The sequence below is a fragment of the Glycine max genome, chromosome 4 (genome assembly GCF_000004515.6).
Source record: "Glycine max cultivar Williams 82 chromosome 4, Glycine_max_v4.0, whole genome shotgun sequence".
Classification (NCBI taxonomy): domain Eukaryota; kingdom Viridiplantae; phylum Streptophyta; class Magnoliopsida; order Fabales; family Fabaceae; genus Glycine; species Glycine max.
The window spans coordinates 6,293,938-6,312,150 of record NC_016091.4 but is presented as its reverse complement, the minus strand read 5'-3'; the positions used below and the strand labels follow the sequence as shown (position 1 = coordinate 6,312,150).

The 18,213-nt window shown below is 28.1% G+C and overlaps 1 protein-coding gene across 1 annotated transcript; it reads right to left on the bottom strand.

Annotated features, from left to right (window-relative positions):
• Positions 1-8,702: 8,702 nt before the first annotated feature.
• On the bottom strand, positions 8,703-9,935 carry LOC100800267 (cilia- and flagella-associated protein 251). The gene has a single exon (XM_006578995.3). The coding sequence runs from the start codon at positions 9,933-9,935 to the stop codon at positions 8,703-8,705; it is 1,233 nt and encodes a 410-aa protein (XP_006579058.1).
• Positions 9,936-18,213: the final 8,278 nt, after the last annotated feature.

Sequence of the window (18,213 nt, the reverse complement as noted above, 5' to 3'; positions counted from 1 at the left end):
ATTGTAGCTTATTAGCTATAACCAATTAAAAAACGTACCAACACAGAAATATAATTGAAACTAACAGACTTAAAAATAGAATTAAAGTGCAGTTAACATGTTCCATCAAGTTGGGACATAGATATTAAATATTCCTAACTTGAATGTTAGTGAATGAAACAAACTCTTTAGAAAAAGCTTTTATTCCATGATTATGCTAACTAATCTTGGGATTAGGAGCATGCAAAAATTAATTTAGAAACTGATTCAAAAATTGAATTAGTTTCAAATTATTTTAATCGATTTGATTTTATATCCAAATAGATAAATTAATTTAGAAACTGATTCAAAATCAATCTGATTTTAAATTGAATTAATTTATAACTAATTTTAAACTGATTATAAGAGTTAAACTAATTTTGAATTGATTTTTGAATTATTTTTTTTAAATAATTTGATTAATTGAATTGATTTTATAAAAAAGTGCATTCTTTTTTTTGAATTAACTTAAAAAAAATTAATTTAAATTTGATTATAATTTGATTCAATCTGAACAGATTTTTTTTTAACACCCTTACTTGTAACTTGATGTGTACCGGTTTAAGAAAATGGGAGTGTCCATGTTTTCAAATAAAATCATAAACCGATGTTTAAGTATTTTGTGAAATGTAGGATTGCTAGCTAATTAAACCAAAAACTTATCATGATAATATATACCCAGAAAGATTAAGTTATACAAATAGTAAGTCTAAAATAGTTTTTTTTATTCTCATAATTTATTTCTTAAAATTTAATTGTAAAGAGTAATTAATTTTATTTGTTAGATTCTGAAAAAAATGAAATTAAGATGAGAATTATAACTTTTTTAGGTTAAAGTTAAGATGGCAAAGAAATTAAAACTTAGTTGTAGTTCTCTGTATATGGTAACATAGTGAACTTTTTGTATACTTATAATTATTCTTAAAATAATTTGATCACATTCCTCTCTATATGTGACACGAGAATATTTTTATTACAATTGTATAGAAAGGTGTATTCTGGTGTAAAAACAAGAAAAATATATCCAATGAGATTTTTGTTAATATATTATTATTTGTAATATTTATGAAGGTTTGCGTTGAAGCCAAGGGTGAGGCTGATAGGACTTATCATATTTGTCTGCTCATATATAGTTAGTGTACCCCAAATTTCCAAATACTCTATAAACAAAAAGGGCAGTAAGAAAGCAGCCGAATAAATCAGGAAGTGAGGAAGAGGACAAAATAGTTTTCTCCCCCATTATTCGGTGTAGGCAAAGGGAGGTCAAAGGTTATGTATCACTGCACAAGCAATTGTGGTAACCTGTGATTTGTGAACATTTGTCTCATAGATATTGAATATACCTAAGAAAGGAAAAAAAAAATATCCAAAAGGAAATGCGCAATGATAAAGAACTGAAGCAATTGTGCAAACAGGAAACGTGGTCCGTGACCATTTTCTTGAGTTCCTACTTCCTACTCCCACCCTGCTTTTCGACCTTTGAAAAATGTTAAAAGAAGACAGAGAACTAACTTTGTTACTGGATGCAGAGAGCTACAACTCAATTTTAATTTCTTTCCTAAGCCTTATTTTTCTTTCTACAAAATTTAAATTCAATAAGCTAGCATTTTTATTGTTATCATGCATTACACATCATGGTGTTTATGCCTTGACCCCAAAGCATCCTATTCCATCTTGATTGGGAAAAGCATGGGTGTTGTACTTAGAGGCATAAGGATCATCTTTTAAGATATAGTTAACACGATCGAAAAAAGGTAACATCGAACGTAAGCGAAGCGAATCTTTTGACCTTTGTTGATACTTTTTGGTGGAGAAATTTTGGATGACTACAAACTCATTTGTCGTGCAGTCAGCACCGAGTGTCCTTGATTAATATCTTCCAAGCCTTAATTTCTCATATGACTTTCCCCCCCCCCCCCCCCCCCTAGCTATTTTAAATTGATTATCAAGTTCATGTTATGCCTAACTAAACATTGAGAAAATAATTAAGCATTTTTAATTTAAAAATAGGAATTTGTTAAAAGTATATTATACCCTTCATTCTATTAATACTTTTTTTTATTCTTATTAGTGAACAATAGTATATCACAAAATAGAAATAAATAACATTTCTAGTTAACAACGTATTCTATAATAACTTTTCTACACACTTTTTTTTAGTGAATTCAAGTAGGTCTCACTAAGAGTGTGTTTGGATGGAGGAATTTAAAATTTTGAAAAATTTTAAATTCTAAGAATTTCAAATATTTCAATTGAAATTCTTTTATTTTCAAAATTTTGTGTTTGGATGAAAAAAAGTTAAAATTATAAGGTTAAAAAAAAAGATATGATTGATATACTAGTTATACATGTTCTTCTATGCTTAGATCCGATCTATGTTCCAGAATTTCATACGATGTTTTTTGAAGAAGACTTTAAAAATGAGAATTTCAATTTCTCACCTTTTAGAAGGAAATTGAAATTTCAGATTTTTAGTTGTTTAAAATTCTGTTTTAAAATTCTAAAATTTTAAATTTTTCACAAAAAAACATCCAAACAATAAATTCTAAATTATAGAAATTCAAATGCTGATAAATTACTTTCCTCAGTTAAAATTCTCTATCCAAACATACTCTAAGAGAAATTACATTTATAACTATTGCATATTCTCTTGGTCTTGGCATGATGTTTCTGCTTGATGCACGTATAAAATGTAATACTAAACACACAAGAAATATATGGATTGTATTCTTCACATGATAAATTCTATTTCTAAATGAGTAAGACTTGTTTAAATGTTAATCATTAAAAGAGAGAATAGTGAAAATAGAATATTAGAGCACTTGTCTGAATAAGAAACAACTTGGCATGGCAATGTAAATTCCTTTTTGCATCCTAATATAAGTCTGAACTAAAGTGCGCTCAATTTGCTTTTTCACTTTCCAAATATGAAAAAACTGGGAGGAGAAATCAATAATAAAATGTGAAGCCAAATTCGTCAACGCATGTATGTGAGTATTATTACTATTACGCAACAAAGAATTGGGACTCGTGCTGTAAAATATTGGAACAATTTAATGATAAAAAAAGAAATAGTCATGGTAAAATTACTCATGCATTATCAACTGAGAGATATAAAATTGATTAAATGATAAAAAAAAATTATGAGTTTGATTATCTTTAATAAATAATTAAAAATAAAAAAATATTATTTATCAATAAAAAAATACATTATAAATTGACTTGACACAATGTAAACCTAAATCTTGTCGTACAAAGATGATTAAAAACTTAAGATCTTAAATTAAATGTGGCCCATTAGACCCCACTCTCACATAATGGCATGAAATGTGTCGGATCAGAGCCTAGCCCATCAGGCATCAGCATGTACAATTTCAAACAGTGTTTGCCTCTTCCCAAACATATAAGATTCAGGTCAGGATGCTTCTTGAACATTTCTTTGACATCATAGACAGCTACTCAAATACTACGTTTGAATAGGAATTGAAAAGTAAAAAATAAATAAAGCGGATGAAAAATAGGATAAATTTAAGAAAATTTAAATCTACTTGAATTGATGGAATTGAAATAAAATAAATGATAATTTTTTATAAATTTTTTTATTGGTTTGAGTGAAAAATTAAAAGAAATAAAAGTAAATTAAAAAAAAAAAAACATTTTACTCTCTGTGTAATATTTCTGCCTTCTAGTTTCAACAATTTAAAATACATGAAATTTAAATTTATTACATTTTAAAAAATAGATTTAACAATTCAAATTTCTTACTAGTATAGTTAATTATATTCTTGGGTGGTATAGTCTTATAACACACACTTCAATATATATTCTAAAAATTCCACAAAATCATGAAAAAATAGCATACATATAAATTAGAAAACCCGTCAATAGTTAAAATAATCAATTGTTTCAATTAGTTAACATGTGAAATTAATAAATAGTTACACAATTTTTTTTTTTATAAAAAAAACAGTGCTATTGCATGTAATAGAGTTTTAATTACCTATAAGTATTGTGTGTTTGGACTTTGGATACACGTCTAGCGAAAACTGGCATGCGTCACTTGAAGCTAAGATATAAAGTTTATGTGTCTATTAATCAAAACCAAACATACACGTAGTGTGAGACAAGGAATTGTGAATTCTAACTGAAGACGTTGTATACAAAAGCTACAACACACTCAAAGGTCAAAGGCATAAATACAAAGTTGTCTTAGAGGAGTAGACAGTCGTTTGCGAAGTGTCGAGAGGAGCATATCAGCAATCACTCAACACAAAACCATTGGGACCACCATGGATCTCATCAAAAGTCATAAGTCAAAACCATGCAATATGAAGGTTTTTCCAACAAACTCCCAGACATAGAAGAACAATAGGAGGAGTGAGGCTTGAAAAAAAGATGATGATGATTATGAAGAAATTTCGAAGTAGCAGCCATAGATGACATATTGAAAGCTTTACATGAAAATCCGGGTTTGGAAGAAAAAATTCCCCAAATTTCATGCCACAACAATGAATGAAATGACTTTTTGTTAGCCCATGAGAATTAAGCAATTTCTCATTTCAATTCACCCCATTCAAACAATTTAACTAATTTCTCTTTTGTCGTACCAAATTACAAAACAACTAAAGTAAAGTTTTTGTTTCCTCTCATCGTTCCTTCTTTTGTCATTCTCCTTAAACAATAAGATTTTGCTTGTTTGCATTTTTTCAAAGTAAAAAAATGTTCTTAAATGTTCTTAGATGGTTGGATGTCATACTTAAGAGAGAGAATTGCTTTTGTGTAAATAATTTAATAGAGTGTTTATTTAAAATCGCTCAAATGTTTACACAAATATTTATAGCATTAGATAAACTAAAATCAATTATAAATAAGTTCTTCTAAACACAGACGCACCAATATATATATATATATATATATATATATATATATTACTCCTAAAATGAATCATCGCTAAAATACTAGATTGTAAAAGAAGATACTGCAAAACTTTTAGAATACTTTGATTTTCGTCTTTTGCAAGCTTTTAATTTTAACTTTAAGACTTCCTGTGTTGTGTTCAAATTAAGGGAAACATTATTTACAAGTTTATTAGCAAAGAGCCTATTATTTCATGCGTCGTTCACAATTTCTCCATAAGAATCAACGAAATTGTAAAATTAAAAAAAAATCATTTGACTTACTCAAAATTAATTGTTGTTTAAAGTAAGTGTTTCCATGCACACTGCTTGTGAAAATATAATTTCTAAAAGAGATGCTCTTCGAAAAAGTAGTGAAAAATATCTCCAGTTATTTCAGATGAATAAAAAAGTTACTGAAGTATAATTTTTTTATTATAATAAAAAACTATTACTTCATTATTTCTGGTATAATAAATAAAGATTTTTAAATTTTTATAGTATATACGATATCATTACACATTAAGAAGAAAAAAAAAAACTACAACCTCACCCTCCATTCTTCACTTTCCCGATTCCTCCCCCAGTTAACTAAACCTAAAGCTACCACGAAAGATATCTAAATATCCCACCAAAACAGAAGTAACGCGTCCATGAAAGAATTTTCTTTCACTATACTCAATTGACAAAAGAATAGTGTATGAGATCAATTTGTTTGAATAATATTTTTATTGTTATTTTTAATTATAAAAAAAATATTTTATTCTTAATTTTTATTTTAATGATTTATATAAAAATCATGAAAATAATAAAAATATTTTTAATTTAATTTCACTAAATAAACTTTTAAATATAAAAAATGAAATTGAAATATTATTATTTTTATAATTAAAAATCAAAAACATTCTTATAAGGAAAAACGTGTGAAGGGCTTCCTAGAAATGAATCTGATATATATCTAGAATATTGGTTGGTGGCAACATCATTGTAAATTTAACCTGGGATAAACAAAGTCATTCGTTTTTGCTACTTTATTTCTTGAAACCCACCACGTAATTAGCCGAAACCTTCCCTTGTTCCAATCATTTCAGTTTCTAACCTACGCGCTATAGAACCTAGCTGGCTAGCTTCCTATATAATATTTTAGTTAACTTCCATTACTGTAGCTTCTGTAAGAAGCTTCTTTGTTTTCTCCCCTATATAAGTGCTAACTAATATTCGTATGTAATCATCAATAATTACCAAAATCAATATATATAGCTTCTACACGAGAAAATGGATACGCAGAATTCTTCACCACTCATCAGACAATTACTGAAGTCTATGAAGAAACTGAAGTCTCTGGTGCACTCTTGGCGAATGCATTCCACTGTATCCAGAAGTTTAAAACAAAGATGGTGTAGATTGTTCAATAAACAAATGGGCATGCAAAGGTTCCTTGAGGATGAAGAAACCACCGAGGATCATATGGTACAATATAGAAGAGCAATAAGTTGTGTTTCGGAAGATGATATTGATAAAAGGGCTGAGGCTTTTATTGCTAACTTTAGACGTCAACTAAGTTTGGAGAGAATATTTAATTATTAGGAGCCAAAGTTTTATATAAGTGATAGTTTTTAGGGAGACTAATAAGGAAGTGATTCAACTATATAATTATTTTCCAAGTTTTTTTTTTTTATATGAATGTAATGTGCACGTCTGAAATTGCGTGTTGCAGTGTTGGGATTTGCTTGAACTGCATAGTAGGCTAGCAGTGTTACATGTTTTTGTCCTCTTAGCCGCCCAATTTATCATATGTTTCTTTGCTCTGCTGCTCGACAATGCAAATACAGGAGACCTTGACGATGTTTTTGAATTTCTTCTTGCTAATGAAATAATGAAAGCGATGAATTGTAATTTTTTTACAAGCAATAAATTATAATTAACTATGCTTGTTTTGAATATGGTTTTTTTATGGATCTGTGCACTTGTAACTAGGAAACTATTAATTGAGATATAAAAAAGGTTATGCACTAACGAATCAATTAAACATATTCATTCACAATTATCAATAAATTTTAGAGTTTAATATTGATGCACTAATAGAATAAATTAATTTTACATGATCATCAATCACAATTATCATTAATATGACTTTTAAGATAATTTTATAAAAATTAATAAATTTATTATATATAATAATTATAATTAGATAATAATATAAAACATTACATTAGTGCATATAATTTTTTTTCTAAGTTTGTGTCACAAATGTAATTTGCCTAATTCCTTTCCAAACTTAAATATCATTAAAGTTGATTTTATAGTTTACAACAAAAAAATTTCATCCACTTAATAGGAAATTGATTATATACTTAAGAAATCTAGCTAGCTATATATTGAGTACAATGGACCTTGTTGGTTACTTAGTTTATTTACTAACCAAAAAGCTGGACACCTTGAAAAAGACAAGTATGAAAATGGACTTGTATATATACTTAACAGGAGCTGTTATTCACACGCCCAATATTCTCACATCTCATGTGGGTGATTTTTCCTATATTCTGAAATTGTATTTCTGACATAATTGTGATTCTGTTAAGGGAAGTATTTAAAAAATACAACAAAAACATATTTATATTATGTAAAGGGAAGTATATTTAAAAATTACAACAAAAACACAACAAAAACATATTTATATTGTGTAAAGGGAAGTATTTAAAAAATACAACAAAAACATAATTCTATCTATTGTGTATTTATTTTTTCAATGGAATTATGTTTCTATAGTATAAAGGAGAGTGGAAAAAAAATATACAACAAAAACATGATTTCATGATATATTTTGTCAATAGAATCATATTTTTGTTTTGTATTTTTTACAATTTTTTATTTAATTAGAGATATAAGTTACTTTTTTTAAAAGTAATCAATTGATTGTGATATAAATATTTTTTAAAATTAAAATTAAATTAATTAAGATACAATTTGTCATTTTTAACTAGTTTGTATCATATTATTGTTTGTTTTGATTAAATAGAAATTATCATTTATAAATATAATCAAATTAATTATGACATTGATTTATATCATAATTAATTTGATTACAATTAAAAAAATAATTTGTGTCATCATTAATTATAATTTAAATAAAAAGTAATTTATGTCGCGATAAAAAAGTGTGCAGATTTATGCTAACTTTTAGAAAACTTCAATGTAGTAAAATTATTATTCGAATAAAACTTGTATAATATAATGAGGAGATAAAGTACGACAAAAGTCAAAGTTGAAAACGACTTTTTAGTTAAAAGTTTTTAATTTAACTTATTGAATTATAAATGCTACCTTTCCAAGATGAAGTTGGGTTTAGCAGTTCAACCTTTCAACTTGTGTAGGAAAAATAAAGTATGCACGGCATCATCTACTTCTTCTGGTTCATATGGAAGTGAGATCATTACTATCTAAACAAACATTTTTATAACCCAAACTTACTTCCATAGCTCAAACTCAAAAGGATAAACATTAGGACCAGAGGTAGTAATATTTAACATGTAAGAGATAATCATACATGCATTTAACCCTATAACTGTACATACATAAGTTACAATGGCATTAAATATTACATATGTTTAAGGAAACCCACTAGCGAAGAAAATCAACAGATTTTAACACGTCTGCCCCTACTCTCAGGTAATTAAGAAAAGTTGTGAACATTAGAATCTCTTTAATTTAGGTGTTCTTCTGTTCTGTATCTATTTCTCTTATTAGTATCTCACATGATCAAATTTATACAATTGTGGCTTGACTCGATCACTTGTTTTTTTGATGGTCAATGACATTCTGGAATGCACCAGCCAATGCTCTCACTTTATTCCTCCTCGCTTCTAATTGCTTCCCTGCATTCTCTTCGATCACATCATTGGATACTGGAGACTGAACCTCTTTCTTCTCTTGCATCCAACCTCCTTCTTCTACTTGTTTTGGCTTTGGTGACTCAACCTTTTCTTCTTTAACTTCACTCTCTACTTGTTCATCTTCACCTTGTCCTTCCCTCAACTCTTTAACCTCCTCACTTATTACTTTTTCAACTCCTTCCTTCTCTTCCACTACCTCTTCCTCATTGTTGGTCTCACTTTTGTGAACAACCCCACCTTCTTCTTGTTCTTGTTCTTCTTGTTTCAACTCAACTTCTTCAGTTGTTGAATGATCAATTTTTGGATGACTTTCATTAATGTTGCACTCATATTGGTTTGTATTCTCGTCCTCTTTTTCTTCTAGCACTGTAGGAATGCCCTTCTCATCATCATCTTGAACATGAGGTTGATCAGACTCCTCAAGCTTTTGATCAAGATGTTCATGTTCAGAGTCAACTACTTGACGTGGGAGTTCTTCATGATTATCCACATTTTCCACTTCTCCAACCTGCTCTTCATTTACAGCTTCTTCAACTTCTGATTCATTAATACCACCACTCTTTGAAACGTTGGATGAGTTAGAAGAAGCATCATTACTCATTACCTTCTTACTAGTTGAAGCAAAAACTTTGTTGGGGCTCTTCTTGGCACTCAGTGGTTGTGTTCTCCCTTCCTTTGGGGTCCTTGAGAGCCTCTCTGGAATGGGTTTTGAAGCGTTGTTAGTAGTTTTAATAGGAACACTAGAAGATCGAAGTGGCAGTGTTCTTTCGCGTGGCCCAGGGGACACAAGGGCCTTGTGTTGTCTTGAAAGAGAAGGTGTATGTGTTTGTTTCGGTAACCTTGAAGATGAAGATGAAGATGGGTCAAGAGATCTTCTTCTATTTAGAGTGGGCTTGGTGGGACCATCATTATTCCTAGGGAGCTTGAAAGAGGAGTGAGAATCAAGGCCTGAGCTGATTGTGGGCTTGAGATAGTTTGGGACTTGTTTCTCTGATGGGCTTGAGGTGGCCTTCTTTGTTGTGGATGGTGCCTTGGTTGGGGTCTTTTTGGTGGTTGTCATGGGAGAATTTGAAGATGGGGCCTTCTTCTCCTTCCCAACCACACTAGTGTCTTCTGTTTTTGTTGCCATATATATTTCGGTGGCTCTCCTAAGAATTTATTGAGAAGAACCTGCATATGTTAGCAAAAATCTATATGATTACTATATCAATATTCCAAGAAATTACTAATTAAGAGGATTTCACTCCATTAATTAAATAGATTATGGACGTATTGTAAACCTTTCAATATTGTTTTCGATTTACAAGAATAAAAAAAAATTCAATTGTGCCTCCTATATGGAGTAAGTAAACAGTAAGTAGTATTTGTTGCATGATATGATTTTGAGAAAATACTAGCGACATATATGAAGTCAACTCCACTCATTTTTAGTTTTGTTAATGACTAGTAAGACACATCAATTATTAGACTTTCTTGATTTTTCTTTATTTTATTACAATGAAAGAAATAGGCGGCAAAGTTCGATATTACCAAGAGGTGAAAGGTTTTAATTCAATCACATCTGATAGATGATACGCACATGATCACGATTAATTAAAAACACATTTACAATGAATGATCAACAGTTTTGACATAACATGTTGCAATTGTTCCACCATGATGACACCATGTATTTTCTGATACTAATTCAGAAAAATAAATGTATTATGATGGAGCATGAAAAGTCTATTCCAACTTTAACCAGGAAAAAAGAAAAACATATTCTATCTCCACGAAAATAAGAAACGTTCCTTATTCCCTGACGTAAAACATATGAGAAAGCTTGTCATAATTTGACATCTAAGCCCATTATTACATGTTGCTTTTTTTAAAAAGAAATCCTCCCATTAATTTATTCTTGACAGGAAAAATAAAATCCATCATCGTTAGAAGATTTGTTTTTAATTACGAACGAATTAATTGTAAATAAAAAGACTATCAAGAGATATTTTTATATCAAAAAAATCAAAGATACTTAAAGTATTTTTAGTCAAGTAATTAATCAATTAATCATCATGCATGGATACTGTAAAAATAATCTATATGTTCCTTCAAAATGCAAAGAGAAGAAAAACAACTAAGGGACATGTGACACAATGATTAACTTGCACTTCTTTTTAATACCTGTCGAAGCAAGAAAAATTCAAGAACTCAATGCAAATTGAAGTTCAATATCGAAAGAATAATAATAATATATAAAAAAGAGTACATTTGCAGCAACCAAAGCAAAGAAGATTCAGGTTCAGAAAACGTACCTTGATAGAAGAAAGTTCATGGAAGAGTGAATTTTTTAGCACAGAGCGAAAATTGCTTTGAAAGATGAGAATGTATGAAGAAAGAGGCAAAACGAAAAGAATATATTGGTTGGATGATAAAAATCAGAAAAAGGGGGTTTGGGATACCTAATAATATCATAAAGCGCAAATTTTGCACAAACTAAAAGGTGGTGGTGGTGTTTGTGGAGGCAGCCAAGGTGTTTGCATTGATCAAAACAATAAATTGTCTTATTTTATCAAACAAAACTGTGAATAACCGGAACAACTGGGTTGGATAGTTGACCTTTTCCTTCATAATCCAAAACAAATAAAAAAATTGTTTTTCCAAGTCAGTTTTCTTCAAATGTTAGTTTGAAATATACGAATTCTCTCTACTGGTTTCGTAATTTCGTAGCCATTTTAAGTCTAAATATGAATCACTCACCATGTTTCACGTTATCTATCGATAGATAGATAGTATAAAATACTTAAATTTCTCATTCATTTAAAAAATAAAATTGTTTCGTGAATATGAAAAATATGAATAAATAATAAATAAAATATTTAATTAATCAAGTTTTATGATATTTTTTATAAAAAAAGTAACTTTTAATTTAAATATATTTAATATTATATCTCATTTTGTATATAAATATAATATATAATTCATAAATGACTAAGATATATATGTATATCAATATTATATTTGTCAATTAAATGCTATATCATAGATAATTATATAAGAATGAAATATCACAATTTTATTTGTTTGTATAGTCCTAATATCACAATTGAAGTAGTGCCAAGTCTCTATTTTTTTTCCCTTTCTACATAAGCCCTTATTTCTAAAGCATTGAGAATGTGTGTGTGTGTGTGTGTGTTTTTTTTTTTATGGGGAAAGCATTTAACCCTTTGTTTGATAAGCTATATGTATATACTAATAGCTTATTAGTTTTTCCGGTTAATAAGATAATTTGATCAAAATAAGCTAGCAATTTAGTACATAAGTTAATTTTAGTAGTTTTTAACTTATTTTCATAATCTACTTTTATTAACTTGTAACTTATAAGGTACTGACTTTTTTCATTTTTTAAACTCACTTATTTACTTGAAGTATTTTTTTTTTTCAATTTAGAAACTACTTAGCCTACCATCCCACTTTTAGTGATTTCATGTTTTGTCTTTTTATATGTTTATTTCTCACACAAACATGGCAACATGCTTTCTCAACCACATCCATTGCTAACTTGTAAATGCTTGTGTAAGGCAACTTTGGTTATAGAAACTTAGAAAAGGAGTTATAAAATTAACTTGTTGGTCGGAAAGAGAGATTTAAGAGTTGAAGGAAAAAGTGAGAAAGATTGTAAGTTCAAATCATTCCACTCACTATTAACAAAAACTAACAATTAATATTAATAAGAAAAAAAAAACTTTGATGCCACAAGCACGGTTAACATGAAAAATTCAACAAGTATGTTATTGTACTTCAGACCTAACAATTGTGAGACTTTCATGATTGTTCCAATCAAACGTGTGAAAGATTTCCTGCAACTTCATAATTCTCTGATCGTCCAAATTCACCACTTGCTTCTTGCCCATTTCTTATTCTCTTCTAGAGTCTTCTAAAGGGATACAAAAAACAATATGTTTCTAGATGTCTTCCCCCTCTTTGCTTCTCTCAAACACCTTTATCTCCTTTTTGCTCATTGAGATTCATTGTAAACGTAGCGGCACGCACCACCTTCAAGGGTGAATGCACAAGGGGGCTTGTCATTTCTTTTAGAGATAAATACTCCTTTTTTTTATAAAATTAATTTTAACTTCTTGGGGAATCGATTCATAGTTCTTAAGAATTAGAACTTTTAATTAACAGTGAAGTCAACTTTCCCACTCTAAGGGGAACTTTCCCATGCCATTATGATTTTGTCATTACTTCCTCTATCTCATAATTAATAATCGAAAAAATTTATCCCAAGTCATTTTAGTTTTATAATGTATTATTAATTATTTTTGTTCATTTATACCCTTTATAATATAAATGATATGGACTACAAAAATTACAAATGAATTAATGATAACAAGATTAATTTTATAACATTATCATTTTTTTTTCATTTATTTATTAATTTTTTTATGTGCAAAATAACCTAAGATAACAATTATAAAAAAACTAAGGGATCATAATATAATTTATTAATTTATATTTTAATTATAATTTTTAACTGCGAGTTAGTTTTTTAAAGTTTAATAATCAAGCAATTTAACAGTCGATGGCAATATATTCAATTACCACCATACAACAAAATTTATCTCAAAATGCAAGTATTAGCAATAATATTTTACAAACATTACACGCATTAAAAAAAAATAATTTTTAAATATACTTTAATACTTTGAATAGGTCATTAATTTCTTTTATATTAGTATTTCTTTCCGTAACTCCAATTTAGGGAAAAAAAATTAAGACTACTAATATCAAAACTAATGTTGATTAAAACTTAAATTTATTTTAATATTTTTTTGTATCATATCATCAAATAAAAAATATTCATCAACATTTTTTATAATTATAATTTTGTTGAAGATTCTCACTGATTATCTTAAATATGATCTTTCCTTAAAATTACGTGTTTTTTCTAGTTCACTTTAACCAACATAATGTTGGTAATTTTTTAAAGAGACTAATAAGATGTATTTTTATTAACATTGCTACAAATATTTGAGTAACCCATAAGGAAATAAAATTTTAAAATTCTTGCTAAATTCAGTCAACTTTTACTAATGACATAGTATTGCCATTTTATTTTCCCCTTCCGATTACATGCTATTTTTCTTTAGGGTTTTTAACGTATTGCTTGGGCCGATCCCAACTGGAGTTTGTATAATGTGGGCGGTCACGCGGCAATGCCGGAGGGGCGTGGCGGCATTGCATTTGGCAGTATCACCGTATAAATGTTGTTGGCCTCGCATATACTTTTCCATGTTTTTTTTTCCCCTTAAACTTTGTCGTTTATAAACACTGTGATGTGAGAATTGAGAAATGTCACTGTCTATTTTTATTAAAAAATAAATAAATTAAATGGCTGAGGAAGGCCATTCTCATTTATTATAAAATATTCATGCCCAATTGAAGAAGATAAAAAAAATTATAGTCAGAAAGAGACATGTGGTTTACTCTATTTTTACTATCACTGATAAATGTAAAATTGACGGGTCGTCAGAAAATATCATGGCCTCAGTTTTTTTTTTTTTTATAAATACTGGCAATTAACCGGCAGAAATATTCAGTTGTTTCCTTACAGATGTACACATTTATCATTTTAAACCACGCAAAGTTATTTAATTAATAATTAGTTTGATTTTTCACTATACATGTAATACATTTTCCTCGATGCTTCTTGTGGTTGATTTTTTGATATTGCAAACACACATAGGCCTAAGGCCACGGTGTCATTTTAATTTATTCTTGGTTCGTAGGCTGTCATGAACTACTCCATTTTATGTTGTTTTATTATTTCTTTTGTAGCTGAAAATAAGGAAAATCTCCATTATGGGGTAACCACGTTGGAGGCTTAGGTGTTAGAAACCATTTCCAATTAATGGGTGCCAAATATTTGTGGAACCCCACCACAACCAAACATGTTGGCAACTGACCCAGTTGGCCTTGAAGCAATGGTTTTATTGGTAAAGAAAGAGAGCTTTTTTGAGTTGCAAAAGTGTTATGTTAGCTAAACTAATCCCACGAGTTGAGCCTTGCCCTTAAAGCTTGACCACACCAATAACAACTATGTGGTGGTGGCTAAGGCCAACCATAGTGGAAGAAGTCATTTTGTCCATTATTATTTGGTTTTATTTAAAATATATTGAATGCACTGAATGGTCCAAATTGGCACTGCCTACCCCACTCATTTCTTTTGTGGGTTTTCTTCAGCAATGCCCCCTTTTTTTGTGTGATTAATTAGCATATGACGCTATATAGCCAGATAGGCTTAAGCTTATCTAAATCTTTAGCTAAAAAACAAGACCTTAAGATAGAAACAAAGTATAGCTAACAAAAGGGTTAACATCACCAAGTGATAGTGGTGGAGGAATGAGCATGCGATACGAGAGCTTGTTTTAATTTGTGTTGTTTCTTCTAGTTAATTATGTGTTGTTTCTTCCCAAGTTTTTCATACGTGGGCTTGTTCTTCTTATGGATTCTTATAATTTATCGGATACGAGAGCTTGTTTTAATTTGTGCCAATCTACGTTTGTTGTTTTTGTTGGGAACAACTGGATTGGGATATATAATTGAGGTTCTCTGTGTGAGTCTCTCTGTTTTCCTTTTTCTTTTTTTGGGGTGGGAAAATTAATACTAGGAATGCTTTATTGCAATAGAATTGTAATATTGAAGTAGATATTCATTTGAAAAGACCATATGCAAAATATGCCCTTATGCGAATTTATATGGAACGGTAAGGAGTCGTTTATTTTGAAAATATTTTTTTTTCAATTTATTTTCTATTTCTAATTAGAAACTTTTATTTTTTTGAAATATGTTTTCTATAATTAAGATAAAAATATTCTTTTTCAAATCAAACGATGATTGACCAAGTCACTATTTTCTCAAACAAGCTTTAATTAGCTTCCAATATAATAATTTTGACTACTTAGACTATGATCCCATTTACTATTTGTAGTGGTTAAGTGGGGAGATAACTTGACGAGTTTTACAAAAGAATAGACCGATATTTATTTAATATGCTATTGAATGCCTGTTCCAAATTTTTTTGACTTAAGCGACTATTCCTTAGGGCGAAAAGAACCTACCCAAAGGTAAATAAATACATTACTTTTTATTAAGGTAAAGTTTGTCTGTCTTATAATTCACTTTTTTTAAAGCACTTATAATTCACTTTTATTACCATCAATCACCGATGGATTAAACATAATATAATCATTTTTTTAAAAAAAAATAACTATAAAGGTTAAAGGTTCAAACTCGTCTTTACAAAAACTACGAAAGATACTTTGATTTTTCGAAAAAGATATTTTCTAAATTATAAATGTGAAATGTTTAATTCAGTCATTTTTTTACATTAAATACGTAATTAGTCTATACAAAATCAACTATATATTGATTTAGTCTTTTAGAGAATATTTGGCAACATAATTTGAACTCTGAAAATATTAACTAATGACTAATGAGTGAACAATATTAAAATATGTAATGTTTGTAATTTTGATGATTTTTTATTTAAATTGTTTTCATAATTTTCCCCCCTTAAAATACTATTTTCGTTTCATAATAAATGTCCTTCTAAGTTTTTTTTACACAAATAAAAAAAATTAAAAAATAAATAAAAAGATGATAGTAATTTCATGAAACTAAACTTATTATTAATATTACGTTGAAAAGTTAAAATAATATTTATTAGTGATATTAATAAAAAAATAATATATATTACATTAAAAATTAAAATAACATTTATTTTAAGATTAAAATAATACTTATTTTTTTCTTTTTACATCACACTTGTTATTATTATGAGATGGAATAAGTAATAAAATACGATAGGATTTAAAGTGTTTTCAAGTCAAATAAAATGGGACATGAGTTAGTTTTTTTTTTTTTGTTGGGTAAGTGATACGGTATCTTATAGGAGTAAATATTTTAATTTTAATATTATAATAAGTATAAGTATACTGCAAATTTAATGCAACGAAAATGTTTGCAGTTTGATCGGAAATAGAAAGATGAACCAAATGATACAATTACATGGGGGATGTGTCACTATCAAAATAAGGAATAGGAAAATGTATGGTCATTTTCTATTAATTAGGATCGATGATTCTCGTGACTTTCGTGGTGGACAATGTGCATGTTTTAGATACTAGAGGAAGGACTCAAGGAGTGTTTCAAACCTTCTTCCCCTTTTTATATTTTATTTTCAACTACATAATCCTCCTCTTATATCATACATCCAATTATCTATTTCAAATAAGAACATTTATAATGCTTGTTTTAATTTTAAATGAGTTACACGATTTTGAAAATATAAACTCTTTTATTTATTTTCTAAAAAACTTTTTTAAGATATGTGATTTTACTATTATTTAATAATAACTATATTTTAAATAAAAATATTTTATATATTTGAAATATTTTATAAAAATATTAAAAAATAATATTTACCCGTGTCAGGCTACTACACTCAGGTAATATATATGTTACCTTGTTTCATATTTGAAATAGATCAATATGATACAAAAATATATTTATCTATTTTTTGTGAGAAATATTTATATATTATGCATATATACACGTTATATATGTTATTTATTTTTTGTGCATATATACTATATTGCTCATATATTTTCTTACTAAATTTCCTTTATATATAAAAATAAAAATTACACCAACAACATATGATATGTAATGAGATAAGAATAGCTATATTTGTGCGTGTATCAAATAATTAATTAAAGCGTGATAGAATAATTATCTTATATTAAACATATTTTTTAGGATTTATTTGATAGTTAACATATGCTATGCTATTTACCTTATCGTAATCAATTATTTTATGTATTAACAATATATTTTTTGCTTATCATACCATGTGTTAGTATGTCAATAGTGTATTTTTTAATTTTAATATGAGGTTAAATTAGAAAACAATATTTATTTTTTTTCCTCTTCTCACGGTCATTGCCACCAAATTCATAATCACTATTCTTATTGTGCTTTTTGTCAACCTTTTTCTATCATTCTTATTATAATTATTATCATCATTATTTATTTATGTTATTACTATTATTAACATCATCATAGGGATCATTATGATTATGATGGGTATTATTGTTAGTGTGACTACCTATATTATTATTTGATTAGTGTCAAATACAAGATAAAATAATATGATGTCACTGAGAAATTTTTTAAAAAATAGCGACTGACTGAGTTGACATTTTCAGAATCTATTTCAGTTAAATTTCTAAATAGTTGTATTCCAGAGGTTAGCTCAATCGATTAATCTGTGTTACAATTACAATATTGTTTGTTTTAAATAACAATCATTAATAAATTCAATTTATTAAATCAACCAAATCATGGCATAAAAGGTAACAGAA